Source organism: Ochlerotatus camptorhynchus, unplaced genomic scaffold, assembly GCF_037179485.1.
Source record: "Ochlerotatus camptorhynchus isolate MF236.1 unplaced genomic scaffold, CSIRO-AGI_Acam_v1.1 ptg000292l, whole genome shotgun sequence".
In the NCBI taxonomy this organism is placed as follows: Eukaryota; Metazoa; Arthropoda; class Insecta; order Diptera; family Culicidae; genus Ochlerotatus; species Ochlerotatus camptorhynchus.
Genome location: NW_027040781.1, coordinates 1211494 through 1226342, shown reverse-complemented (window position 1 = coordinate 1226342; position 14849 = coordinate 1211494). Strand labels below are relative to the sequence as shown.

The 14849-nt window shown below is 41.7% G+C and overlaps 1 protein-coding gene across 1 annotated transcript; it reads left to right on the top strand.

Moving 5' to 3' along the window:
• Nucleotides 1–5319: 5319 nt before the first annotated feature.
• Nucleotides 5320–10613, top strand: LOC135706843 ((E3-independent) E2 ubiquitin-conjugating enzyme). Its single transcript, XM_065228517.1, has 8 exons — nt 5320–5883; nt 6344–6457; nt 6514–6653; nt 6723–8085; nt 8149–9114; nt 9185–9896; nt 9962–10177; nt 10233–10613. Exons 1-8 carry the CDS (start codon nt 5569–5571, stop codon nt 10436–10438), a joined length of 4032 nt encoding a protein of 1343 aa, XP_065084589.1. The 5' UTR covers nt 5320–5568; the 3' UTR covers nt 10439–10613.
• The last annotated feature ends 4236 nt before the right edge of the window (nt 10614–14849 follow it).

Genomic DNA, 14849 nt, shown 5'->3' with positions numbered 1-14849 from the left:
GCGCAAAAAATAAGCAACCTAAATAAGGCGGCTGCTCGACGCACCTAGAAAAAGGCCTTTACAGGATACAGCTGGTGCCTAATAAATATAAAGACGAATATTTTGTTATTTTTTTTTATTTGAAACGATTTTCTCCATTCATTTAATAATGTTTTTATGCTCAATCCAACCATTTGCTTGGTACAATAAATAAAACTGATTTAATCCATTAAAAAGGTGTTTAATTTGATATGACAATAATATAGATCACATTGTATATGGTACGTATAGAGTGGGAATGCATTAAAATTTCAGCAGTAATGGTTAAATTACACTACGGAAGCCATAAAGCGGGGATATTATTTATGGTTATAACGAACGATTTTACAATACCACGACTGTTCTGAATAATGTTTTCTACATATTGGAGAACCATAAACGATGAAGTTTCAATACACTTGTTGTGTTGAAAGTACATGAGGATTTGTGATTTTTCGTACGGTAAACGTTCTTAACAGCCCATTGATGTTATGGTCAGGTCTGTAAAAACATTAACCAATATGGTCAAAACAATAACCAGCTATGGTTCGATTATGTTCAATGGAACCATATCCATTATGGTCTCGGAAGGAAGATAAACCATTATTGTTAAGGTCATAATGTGGTTAACGTTTATGCGGGTAGTGACGTCGTTTCAACAAGCGTTTGCATAGGAAATTTAATATGGCTTACATAATTTCAGTATGAAACCAAAATTTACGAATGTTCTTCCACTGGATGTTAAGATAATCTACACACTCGTCTACACACTTAAATTTGTTCGCCGAGATTCCAACAGCCGAGTAGTTCTGCAATTTATTTTGCTAAGATTCAGTAAAACAATTGCCGAGACTCAGCTAACAAACAGATATTTTGCAGAGATATCAGCAAAAGTAAATGCCGAGGTAATCGGCTGTTGGAGATTTTACCAAGCTAGATTAAGTGTGTATTGCATTTATTAGCACACTGTATACCATGAAAGAGCAGCCTGCCGGTGAGTTTTTGCCCATTTCCAGGTAATGAGCTACCATAAAAATACAAAACACCTGCTGATATTTCCCGGAGACTTAACAAAAGAATACAATCATAGAGGTAACTCTAAGACTACCCAAGTAACCAACAAGCCCGTTAATCGCCTTTTTTGCTATAGAAGGCTGCTATTCGACTGATATAAAGTTCGGAAACCCTATATTTACCGAGGGGGGTGACTCTATCTAAGATGCAGGAATTTTTTCACGTTGCTGTTGTGAGATGCACTCGCGTTTAATAGATAGAAACACAATTGATTTCCTGCAAAAAAGTGGATATCGATGCGAGTAGATGGGTTTAGATGCAAGAGATGAAAAAAGATTTTTCGTAGATTGATTCGCTAGTGTGAGATTTTTTGACCATTTAAAATCGAGTTTGAGATGTGTCACAAAAAGGGCGATTATCGGGTAGTTAGCGGGCTTGGTGGTTACTTGGGTAGAAGGTCCCGAAATAACGGGCTCAAACTTTCATAGCAAATCAAAACAAACATAGAGTAGTACGACTAGAATGGGGTACGTTTATAGATGTACTTGGTACCAATAGGCTAGTCAAGTAGTGATCTAATTTAAAATTGTTAGTTTCCACCGGTTGATGCAATCAAGCACAATCATCATGCAAACTCATCATGTTTGATATCGTGACCATCCTCTCCCGCGATGTTTACCTTTTTCCCTATACCATCACATACGTGAGGCCTAGATCTCCACCCCTTGTATAGACCAGGTTGATGTAATGTGACGGCTGTTGTAAGTGATTTACTGGTTCTCTGTGTGGGTAAGTGTGCTTGTGTATTTCATTGCAAATTCACTACACTTACGAGAACTCAGGAAAAATCAGGCGTTTACTCTGCCACCACCCACAAAAACACACTCCGACACACTCCAAACACCTTGTCACGCAGGGTGCCACCACATAAGACATAATTTTTCATCAATTCTGGCACCACTTCCAAGAATGTTAACATCAAGAGCAAATTTTCATTACGTCGAATGTAACAAAGGTAAACAAAGTCGAGCTATCAGTGTCAATCAATGCTCCTGCTATTACACTATATACTGTCCGAATATAGGATCACATCCCATTTTTAAATTTATTTACCAGTCGAATTGCTTTTTGACGTAATCACCTTCCGATCAAAATAGTTTTCGATGTTACTTAAGTCACCCAATTTCTATGGAGATGCCGTTTGCCTTAAGTAACAGCACTGAGAAACCCATGAAAAGTGTACCTTGGTCGTTTCGCTTTCTCATTATTAAAGTGAATAAATCGAACTGTTTGTTGCTAAGATGATTTCGGTGGTCCTAAAATGATGAATGGGCTGCACGTAAGGAGACGTAATTGATAATTCTCATGAATATCCTGGTAAATACACTTTGACTTAAGTAACAATAGGGGCCACCAAACGACGTATAATAACTTTTGACTCAAAAACCAGTATTTCTTAGCATGAAAGCTAGCGATTTGCATTTGTATGATTAAAACCCGGCTAAATATGTTAAACATTGCTATTGCCCGTTTCACACCAAATTGGACTAATAAGCGCGTTTTCACTTATTAAAAAGTGTGATAAAACTGCAAGTTTACGTCTAATCATCTTGGTGTCTTCGGTGCACTTATTCCTTGTGATGCAAGCAATAAGTGCTCCGAAGACATCAAAACGATTTGACGGAAACGGGCACTTTTATCACACTTTTTGCATTTTTGGGACAGTCCAGTTTCAGATGCAATCAGCAATATCACTATGAGATTATATGTGTTTAATTGGAAATAGGAATAACTTTTCGGTCATCAAAACAAAACTTTATTTTTCTCGGATCGGCGCGAATGTTACTTACGACATAATGAAAATTTGCTCTTGACATCATGTCAAGAGCAAATTTTCATTACGTCGAAAGCTATTAGTGTCAACCGATGCTCCTGCTCTTACACTGTATACTGTCCGAGTATAGGATCACGGTCCCATTAGAGTCGGTGTATAATGAGTCACGCCAAGAGTGAAGCCAAGTCTACCTATTGAACTGTCAAAACGGCTACCTATCGTGCAAAGTAAATAAACATTACGATGCTATGAAAGGTTCACGAAAGGTATTGCAATAAAATATAAAATATAATCGAAGAAATGAGCATAAACACGCAGTGAGCGTTAAATTGTCATGGGATACGCTCGGTAATGATTAGTAATGAGAATTTCTACTATTTTTTGTTAAGATAATTTGACAAAATCACTGATATAATGATTTACTACAGCCGCAGTATATTTTCTCTCGCAAGAAGTCATTTGAAGTTGTTGTAGAAGTCCTCTGTTGCCAAGTGAAAAGAATGGGAATCTTTCGAAAACCGTGATGCGAGTTCAACTGTTTTTCTCTTGGCGTGACTCATTATACACCGACTCTAGGTCCCATTATTAGTCGAATTGCTTTTTGACGTAATATGTTCCGATCAAAATATTTTTCGATGTTACTTAAGTCACCCGATTTCTATGAAGATGCCTTTTGTCGTAACAGCGCAGAGAAACCCGTGAAAAGTGTACGTTCGTCGTTTCGCTTTCTGTTTGTTGCTAAGATGATCAAATCATCTGATGAACATTTCAAATGGTCCTATCTGCTTTGATCGATTCTCTTCATCGACTTTCTTTTTCGTCAATAACTGAACTGCAAAACCTTTCCCTGTTGTATTTGACGTTTTGGACGCTAGATAAGAACCTTCTTGATCAAACTAGATGGTAGAATTAGCGCGAAATCTGTTTGCATAGCAGTGGTTATGAAAAGAGAAAGTCGATGAAGAGAATCGATCAAAGCAGATAGGACCATTTGAAATGTTCATCGAGATTTCGGTGGTCCTAAAAAGATGAATGGGCTGCACGCAAGGCTGCACGTAAGGAGACGTGATTGATAATTTTTCCGAATTTCCTGGTAAATACACTTTGACTTAAGTAGCATTAGGGCACCGACAAACCGACATGACACTTAATTCTGACTTATGCCCGAAAATCGTAAACGGTCGATTAAAATGTGCAGTGATCCGAACTGTCAAAACCATAGAATTTTTTGATCTAAATAAAATAATTTGTCCAGAATAGATCAGACACGAACCAATTTATAACTTTTACACGCGGGTTCATGGTTTAACTAAATATTTCCCGCGAACACGGAGCCAGATGTCAGAAGTGCGTACACAGCAAAAAAAAATGTAATATCGATCAATGTTATTCAAGCTGATGTATGAAATAATGATGTAATAGCAAAAAGCAGATACAATATTACATCAATGGTTGTAATTTTGTTCGCAAAATCGATGTACATCGTACAACCTTATATTACACAACCGATGGATTGACCTGGTTGCAGCAGTTTGGATGTAATATTCAACAACTTTTTTTTCTGTGTAATATTACATAACCAGTGGAATGTCCTCTGTGCAGCTGTTTGGATGTAATATTCAACATTTTTTTTCTGATTACCCTAATAATATTTGTATGGTTATTTTGCTTAACGACGTGTTCAGGGTATCATCCAAACCATATGTGGAATATTTCAATAATTTGGGTTATCGTTCGGATCTGGAATTTTTTATTAGGGTATGTACACAGAAAAAAAAGTTGTTGAATATTACATCCAAACTGCTCCAACCAGGTCAATCCATCGGTTATGTAATATAACGTTGTACGATGTACATCGATTTTGCGAACAAAATTACATCCATTGATGTAGACTAATAAAAATACAATGATTATATTGATGTGTCCCACACATGATATATATGTGTCAGACACATAGTTCTTATGTGTACACATAAAATTCAAGTGTAACCACACATGCTATTAATTTAACTCATAAACTTCATGCGTACTTCTGAGTGGATTCTGTTTATGTTTGGACACATGAAAATCATGTGGAATTTTACATGGAAATTCGCTAATAAAAATGTGTCGAATTTTATGAGTGTAATTGTATCTGTTTTTTGCTATAACATCATTATTTCATACATCAGCTTGAATTACATTGATCGATAGGATCGATATTACATTTTTTTTTGCTGTGTAAAGCTGATAATCTGCTGACAAATCCTGCGTCAAATGATAATCTTCCCTGCATGAGTTGGAAATACCGATTTATTGGTAGTTCTGGCAACGCTGCGCTCCGCTTTTAGAAAAGTAAACAAAAGCTCTTTCCGCACGAAGAATGATGATGCGGCGCCATCAGGATCAAAAACACGTAAACCAGAAAAAGATAGCATTCCCTAAAAAAAGCCTTTTCGTACCCTCTCATTGATTTTCCCGCATCATCCGATGTCCTGAAACTTGTACAAAAAGGAATGACGTTTCCGTCATTGTACGTGTGAAAAAGCTGACACAAGGATTCGTCGTTTTCAATCGCAGTTCACGCAGAGTAATAAGCAAGGACTTTCAATCCTCAATCATCGCATCCGCTCAGTTCGGGAAGAGAATTTCGAGTGCTTAGAATCGATAAGAAAACTGTTTCCTTGAAGGAAAATGTGCGATTGCTAACCACTCACTCAGCAATGGCTACAGCAAATAGCGGCGGTGGTGGAGCAACAAAATCGAGCAAAGCGTTGAAAGGTGGTGGTCCTGGTGCTGCTGCTTCAGGTGGTTCGTCCATTCATCACCACCAGGACGACGATGGCAATGAAAATCAATACTTTTACGAGGACGAAATTTTCTGCCTCGATGGTAGGGGCCGTGTCCGCTTTGGGCTGGTGCTGGAGAACTTCGAGGTCAGCGAGGAGGAAGGTTTCGAAGAGGACACGCTAAAAAAGGGCGAAATCCGAGCCTGCTGGCATCCGGACGGGCTGGAGGAGATTGTTAAGCAGAGCAAGGTAGGAATCATCAGTATTGATAGTTATGCAGTATTGTACATAATTTGAATGCCAAAATGTAGGCAACGAACAGATTCTGTTCTTTTTACGTTGAGTAAATCTGGGCAACTAACTTGGTTTGTTCGTACAGTAATCCCCCAAAGAGTGCGGTTTAGTCTACCCATTGCTTTTTTAAGTATGTGCTCTAACTAATCGAGTGAACTTTAAATCAGCTCAGTTGGTCAAGAAAGAGCCGTCGAGGGATAATGCTGCATAGATTCAGGCTGACTTTCAACACTGGCACCACTGTACGGAAACACCTCATTGTGAATGGATAAAATTGTTCACATGAGTTCTATACATTAACCGCATAGGGAAGAATAGACATGGGATGGGCAGGGAGGAAGCATGCTAACTTTTTCGAAGCTTGACTCATGTCGTATCATTATGTAATTCGTTTTTTTTTTGCTCTTGGATGCAGGTCGGGCTGGCAGACAGGACACTGATGCCAGGAGATGTCGTTAGACGAATGATTCCCGGCAAAGATACCCAGCGGGGCTACTGTCACGAAATTTTTGTCAAAGCTGATGTCAAGGCACGTGAGTGGGTGGATATTTTGAACTATGAACATAACGTTTGTTCTGCTTGCAGATCGTCGGAACGAAGTACGTTGTTAGGAATGTCTCCTCAGATCGATTGCGACCGCTGATGTCTATGCCAAAGGATAATGCCGTCTGTTTGGACTCATGGGTTGGCAGTACCAGAAACGTTGCGGAAAAGTTGATTCTAAAGTAAGTAAGAGGTGCTATCGCTTTGATTTTTAAACGTAGATAAATTGAGTTGGATTTTTTTGGTCCTAGATCTCCCTGTGGTTCACTGGTGGAAACGGGTCCAGATTTCGATTATTGTGCGCTGAAAGACCCGGAATCGCGTTCCCGATGCGGCTACTTTTCCAGTGCCCTGTTCTATCCCGGTCAAACGTTGGTAGTTCCACTTGGTGAGGTAGAGAACTCAAAGTGGCTCAAGACATCAGCAGAGATGAAACGTTCTATGAAACGGAAGGTTCTGGATCTGAAATTTTCGGTCCAAAACGTTGAGCTAGAGGGTGTTTGGGTACACTGGCAGTGCAAGGCGTCTTGCGAGGATATCGAGGCGGAAATGAAGGAGGGTGGCATCCAACAACCGCCGGACTATATAACGGGAGACAATTTGAAGCGTCTCAAGAAGCTCAATCTATTCGAATCGTGCATGTTGCAGATTAACGATAAAAATTACTTGAAAATCGAGGAAGGAGATTTGTTCTGCCGCAAAAGCCAATGGCGAAAGGAACTTAGCTCAAAGTATCGAAAAATGCTGAAAAGAGAGGACGAGAGCACCGAGAATGTGATCTGTGATAACGATATGCATAAGATTACCGTTACCGGTACGGAAAGCGAAAACGCATCCAAAGAGAAGCTCGAGACGGATCGAGCGAAGCTTTGCCCAGGCGCTGGGAAAGACAGCTTGAAGGTAGGTAAAATGCGAAGAAATTCACCGAGACGTCTGAATAGTAATCCCTCGTCGACGATTTGCAAATTGGCTGAAAGTGACGAGTGGCAGACGGATCCGGAGGATGAAGAGGACGACGCAGATGGTTGTGACTCGACTGTATCCGACGGAGGAGGCAGTCCTATTTCCTCATCATGCTCAAGCACAGTTACCCCGAGGGGTAGCCCCAAAAAATCGCCGCTACTGGCGAAGAAGCTGCGTAAGCGTAAGAAGAGATCAGCTTCGGCCAATAGCAATACGGATCGCATACCTGTCCCGGGCGATGATGTCATCACCGAAACGCTGGTTGTGTACAGCAGTGCCACGGTTGTTTGGCAGGATGGCACGATCGAAACCAACATTCCGTCCACGCAGCTCTGTCCCATTCACCATTTGGATGATCACGAGTTCTTTCCGGGAGATTTCGTACTGGCAGGAAATACGGATCTCTCACACAATCCTTCCTTCCGAGACTACGGGGTTATTCAAAATGTCGATCATCATGGTCGAACGGCGAAGGTCAAGTGGTTTAGCACGTACACCTGTTCGGATGAACCGCAACCGACGTACAACGGCGAAACCGAGGTCAGTGTGTACGATTTGAAGGATCATCCGGATTTCCAATATCGCCCGGGGACGATCGTTATACGAGTGGCCAACTTCAACGGGGACGATTCCAACAGCAGTGCTGGGCAGGTGAGTTCCTTGTTCGGTGCAGTGTTAGAAACCATTTGTGAATCAGTATTGCTTGCCTTCCAGGTCATCGACAACTATCCGAACGGGATGGTCAAAGTGTGGTGGGTTGATGATCACGTGAGCATGTGTTGGCCGCAGGACATCTTCGAGGTGGGTCAGTACGACTCGGAGAATAATTTCTGGGGCAACGACTCCGATAACAACTCCTGGGAGACGGAGGACGAGACTTCCGAACTGGGTGGTGTTTCGCCGCAGCGTGTCTCCAAACCGAAGCTCACCGCGAATCTGGAACGGGCTCGTGTTGCCATGGCACGACTCGAAGAGCTGTTCATCATCAATCCTCATCTGCAGAATCAGGAGATCATGAAAAAATTGCTCTTGGTGTACAAAAAGTGTCGATACCTGGATCGATTGATGGATACGAGCTTCTTCCACGAGCGACACTTTATGGGTCTGGTGGAACGCGTTCGCAAATCCAACAATCAAACCACGGCCGAACGGGTGCTGGATCAGAAAAATAGACTGTTCAATCAAAACGGCTCGAAAGCCACCACGCCCACGGCGGAAACCCCCGGTTCGGATCAGAAGCTTCCTCCCAGCTGCACCGCTCCTGCTTCCAAAATACTGACCACACCTTTCAATCCATCCAACCTGAATACCACCAGCTCGTTTAAATTTCCTTCCGGCAATAATCAATCCACCTCGTCGGACATTTCTAGTATTGATGAGAACCACGTGGCCACAACCAGTACCAGTTCGGCTCGTTCTACAGCGGGGACAGGAGAAGATTCTGGTAATTTTTCCGCCAAGAGTGATCCCGCAACCTGTTCCAACAAGAGCAGCATGAACCAAAGCGGTAACGATTCGCTGTTGAACGCCGAACTGGACAACGTAAACAATCTGTACATGAACATCAGCGAGGACATGAACTCAACCAGTTCGGTGTTCAGTTTCTCCCCGCAGGCGGAAAATGTTTCCGCGAAACTATGCTCCCTCATCAAAGCACAGTTGGTGAAGGCATTGCAAGAGGTACGTCTGTCACTGTCCTAACTCTTCCCACACCACAAAATCGTCCACACTAATGTTCTTCCCTCAACAGATCAACATTCGCTACAGCCAGGCCGATCTTTTCAAAGAAATCATCATCGAAGAAATTCAGTTCACGCCCCCACCGTTCGGTTCCCATCCGATTTCCTCCACTCCGTCGCTGTTGCCATCGTGCGCCACCACTCCAACCGCCGCAGCAGATCAGGACAGGCTGAATGACGCCGCCGAAGAAAGTGCCCTTGCAGTTCCAAGTCAGAGTGTCGAGTTCACTTTCGTCGAAAGTTTCCAGGTACTCGATTCCGCACCGTGCACCCACAAGTACCACTTAACAGTATTTCAAACCAACAACGCACAAGGCTTCTACAAGGCAGTCCAGCGAGAACATCGGCTGCTGCGTACTGCGCTCCCCCCGGGAGTTTGGGTGCGTACGTTCGAAGATCGGCTAGATCTGCTGAGCGTCATGATCGAAGGTCCCAAGAAGACTCCCTACGAAGATGGGTTGTTCCTGTTCGACGTTCAATTGGGTCAGGATTACCCGACTGCTCCTCCGTTGTGCCACTACATCAGCTACTGTTCAGATCGACTGAATCCCAATCTGTACGAAGACGGCAAGGTGTGTGTTTCGTTGCTCGGAACGTGGTCCGGTCGGGGCACGGAGATGTGGGGTCCCAACAGTACCCTGCTGCAGGTTATCGTTTCCATTCAGGGGCTGATTCTGGTGGACGAACCGTACTTCAATGAGGCCGGCTACGAGAAGCAGAAAGGTAATTATTCAATTCGAGTTACTTGGAATTGATTGATAGGTTTTTTTCTCCACCTTGTCCGACAGGCTCCCAGCAGGGCAAGGAAAACTCCCGGATGTACAATGAAATGGTGCTACTGAAGTTGGTGCAATCGATGACGAAACTGATCGGCAATTCGCCGGAGATTTTCCGGGAGCAAATACTGGTGCACTTCCGTGCGCGTGGCACTGCCATGTACCAACGGATCAAAAGCTGGATGGATCTGTCGAATGAAGCAAATCGACTGGCGACCACCAATGCTGGTGAGTATCTACTTACCTGAAAAAAAAAATTAAATTTAAACCGCAATGTTTTCAGAATCTCCTACCGCGGCACTATCCAAGGTAGCTCTCAACGGAATTCCATCGTCAACGGTTTCCGCGTCCGCATCGTCGTCCACCTCATGTGGGGCAACCGTTATGCCCGAGTTCCCGCTGATTCCAGCCAGTCGCGGGTTCTGCCTCACGTTGGCGGGTTTGTTGGAAAATTTCCGAAAGACGCTTCAAACCATCGGCGCCGAATAACGTTAATCAGGATAATCTGAACCCACCGCCGCCGCCGCCGCTGCCGTTGGCCGCCTTGCGCGATTCCTAATGCTCTCTCTTTAGGGTACCTACTTTTTAGATTGTTTCGTATTTTGTTCCCTGTTAAATTTTGGTTCGTTACGTTCTAGTAAATAAATTCTGTGAAAATAGCAAATTTTCGCAGATTTTTAGGTTAGTCACAATTGCACTGTGCTCAGCCATAAGGCAGGTTTGTGGATGTTTGCTGCGGTCGCACTAGAGTTTGGCCTAATTTGCTTTAAAAGAAGATATGCATTGATCAGTGGACGTTAGCTGCTTTTAAATAACTCTACCGAAACGAAGTGCATGGTCGCCTGTAGACAAGCGTGGCAGCAATAGTGATGATTGGCGCTGACCGAGTCTAGTGGAAAAAAACTTACAGTCCCTCACTTGTCAAGTAAGTATATAATTGGAGCTCTTGTCACTTGTTATGATAATTGATTGCGCAAGGAATCCTCTTTACAAGCTAGGCTTGGCAAGTGCAGCAAGGACGACCCTTGACAAGTTTGAAGGTCGACTTATGGAGTGCTGTGAATGAATTCGTCCAGTATCTCAAGGCAACCGACGTGATAAAATACCTTCAAGTCAGGTTGTTGCGGTTGATAAAGGAACATGATTTACCTTATTCAAATTTTGGCTGAATTTGTCCTGTCCTGAAAAGGTCACTTTTACCTCAACAGAGATGAATCAACTGAATTGCCGAAGTAAACCCAATCGAAACTTTCAGGGCGCTCCAATGCACAGCTATAAAAGGCTCAAAATATGGCGGGAGGGGGGGGGGGGTAATATTGCCTACACTTCAGGGGAATCATCAAATTCATTTCGAAACGTAAACAATGATTTTGAACGTCGATTTCTCTTTCGAAACCATTTGAAGTTTGTATGTTTTCTCGTCGAAACCATTTGAAGTTTGTATGGGAATTACTATGGTAAAACCAAGATTTTTGTTCATGTCTATCTAATAATTCACCACATCGGTCTGCTTCAAAAGCTTTCAACTGTACTTGTAGGAAATTTTCTCAGCTACAACTTTGCTGAGACCACTTTTTGATTAAATTCAAGGAAAAGCTATCAATGGTTCAATGCGCTGATGCCTTATTATCATGTCATTATCAACTGCTCAGCAGGCAACTTTGGTTTCTGGGGCGTTGAATAGGACACAAAAATTAAAGAGCCTGAATTTATAAAGAGACGACATGTCAAAATTGGAATAACCGGTTGTCCGTCAAAGTCATAGGAAAAGTCATTCCAATCGAGCAGAAGACCTGTCAAATGGATAAGATGTCGCCTCTTTATAAATTCAGGCTCTTTAACAAAAATCATGGCTACTATGTCACACTGCAAAATACAGTGTTGCCTGCAGAGCAGCTGCTTGATCATGTCTTAAGTTTACCAATCTCTAAAATAATTAATAACTTTTTCCTGTCTCGTTTTACATAGAAACGATCTTGAGCAAAGTTGTAGCTGAGAAAATTTTCTATAAGAATGGTTATCGAGCTGTTTCGCAGCTCAATATGGAAAAAAAGACTAGAAGGCAATGAACAAAAAGTTGAGATTTCCCATAGTAATTTACATGTAAACTTCAAATGGTTTGTGCGAAGTCTGTTTCTAACCAAATGAGTTGTAACTTGTGGAGGCTAATCAGGACCCGATTTGAAACCATTTAAGGTTCTACAATGGGTCATTATTTTGTTTACTTCTTCTTTTTGAAATATTCTTCGATCATCATTTTCTAAATGTATTGGTAAAATTCATTGGAAGTGCATGTCCCCACGCCAAAACTGCCCATTTTTCATAAATATCAACTGGTATGGTGAGGAAAACTTAACCATCTCTTTTCTTCCTTCATTTCAATACAACAGCAAATGTGATGTCACACTATCTAGTGGATAAGAATGTAGCAGACAAAACATAAGCACTGCCAGACTGCGCTGTATGCAAGTTTGTTTACACCCCTGAGCGGGAAAGTGTATAACAGGCTACGTGCACTGCTGCCATCAACCCTGTTAGTGTTGAATTCAATCTTCTGTGACTTTTTTAATTGGACCGGTAAAATGTTTAAAATGGTCATTTATGTTTTATTTAATCAGTTTTTGATATTTATCCACCATTAAATACATCCACTCATCTATGTTAATAAGGCAGACTTTGCAATTAATTGTTTTAATAAACTTAAATTAATTGCTAGAGGAAATACATCTGGCACCGCTGTTTCAATGATACTTTCACGACTGCTAGCAAAGCAGTAAAGTAGAAATGGTTTTCTTTGTGATAAATTTTGTTCACCAAGAGTTTTGTGAAGCAGTTGTTTCGAGTTTCGTGTATTCGATTGCGTTTAATTGTGCTATACTTCGAAGAACACAAGTAAGTAAATACAGTGAATGTGTTTTACCCAGGAAATTTTCGTGTTTTACCCACGAAATACATGTTTTAAATTTACGTATTCATAATATATGAATGTATGTGTAAACTAATGATGATGATTTTATGATATTTAAAGAAGAAGAAGAACACAAAATTACTTACCCTTTGTAGAACCTTAAGCACTGTGGAGCGAAAAAGTCAAATTTTGCATCAGTCTAGTGGGTATGTGTAGTCATTCGTAAGAAACAGACGATCCAAGTCCTTGTTTACGTTTCGAGTTAGACCCTTCTGACATGTTTCCGCTGACTTGAAGAAAATATATGTGATCATATGGTATTGGCATTGCCAGAAGCTCTTTAGCCAAGTTTGAAAGAGCGGTGAAAAATAGTGAAGTTGTTGAATCCGTGTCCGCTCTGTCTGTACCACTATTGTAGAACACGCAAACAGGCATCGTTAGCTAAATCGAGCTATCCTGTTACGAAGGCTAAAAGTGCAGTTAGGTAGGCCAGTCTAGGACACCGCATAAGAGGCAGATTCAGTGTCTCGTGGTGACGGATCCTCTATGATGAAATCAAGCAACTCAGCAAAAATTTAACCTGAGTCCAAAGGTGAAAGCAAACAGTCGCCCAGGATGGAAATCTTTCACGTTGACCCTATGCACCATTTGAGGTGGTTCAGGATACTTGAGTGAGTGATGTCCTACAAGAACGGGCGGACGATTTTGTTGGTCTTGAAGGATGAGCTCACGGTACCGTTTTTCAAAAGATTTGTTTTTTGAAGTTGATTGCCAACGTGCTCTAAACAAATTATCTTCTCCTTGAGTTCGCTTTCTGTAAGACCGCCATATATTCAGCCTTCGCCGTTGATAAGGTTATGGTTGATTACTTACGGCAACTCAAAGAAATCGGTTCACCTGATCTCGATCTCGTTTCCCTAATCTGCATCACTGAATCAGATGAAAATAGTCATCTGTTTGCTTGTTGTAGATGAGTTTAACCTTCTTCGTGCTTTTCAAATGCCTATCGCAAAATACGTTTTGCTGCTATCCAGGATCACTGAATAAGTCGTTGACTGCGTTAACGGCGAAGCTAATATACGGTCGCGTACATTGCGCTAGGAACTAGATACCTCCTACCAGCTTCCGGAAGAGAATTTTCTGTATCTGATTCGTTCTTGGTTAGTGGAAAACAGGGGCCTTATTACGGATGTCACTTCACGGTGAAAACTTGTCACTTGTCATCACGGTGAAGTGATTCCCATTTGATTTGTACAGCAATCACGGCTCTTATTCTGAGTATCACTTGCTTATCACCGTGTAGTGACACCCGTAATAAGGCCCCAGTTCTCGATCCTGAAATAGACTCACTTATCGCAATTCGATCGAGTCAATCTAAAGCACTTGAGTTCCATATTGGCTCATTACCGCTACAAAAAGGGTCTTCTCGTTCTCGATCCTGAAATAAACTCCCTCATCGAACTTCGATCATGTCAATCCAAATTAACAAATCCTTCCGGATGGTCCGTGTATATATTTTCCCCTTTCAGCTCACGTTGTGACTGCATCCATCTGATGTATCTTGAGATCCATTATGGAAGCTAACGACATCAAGTAGAGGCCTCAGAAGCGGATTGTAGCATACCAGCACTGGAATGCTAGGTGTATTTAGAAAACATCATCTGTCTTAATCTCTACTTTTAAAATGTGTAGATGTTGAGTTTTACGAATTCATAAAACTGAGTCTACTGAATAACAGAAGTTCAGGAACCTTCTAAGACCTCAATTCGTAAAAGCTCAGAGAACATCATTTGATTGCAGAAAACGTAGAAATTCATGTAGCTTCATAGATTTTCGGAAAACTTCGTAGGAGCTCTGGAAACTTTCTTGAAGTGTTGCAAAGTTTGTAGATACCCAGCTAACTTTGTAGAAGCTCAGCAAAATTCGTAGAATTCAGTGATCTTCGCAGGAGTGCTGATAATTTTGTAGAACTTCAGCAAATTTAATACAAGT

Excerpts from the sequence above, each read along its gene's own strand:
- LOC135706843 (XM_065228517.1), top strand. The coding sequence starts at position 5,569 with ATGGCTACAGCAAATAGCGGCGGTGGTGGAGCAACAAAATCGAGCAAA. Across the intron at positions 9,115-9,184 it reads TGGTGAAGGCATTGCAAGAG|ATCAACATTCGCTACAGCCA; the intron begins GTACGTCTGTCA and ends TTCCCTCAACAG. Across the intron at positions 9,897-9,961 it reads CGGCTACGAGAAGCAGAAAG|GCTCCCAGCAGGGCAAGGAA; the intron begins GTAATTATTCAA and ends CTTGTCCGACAG.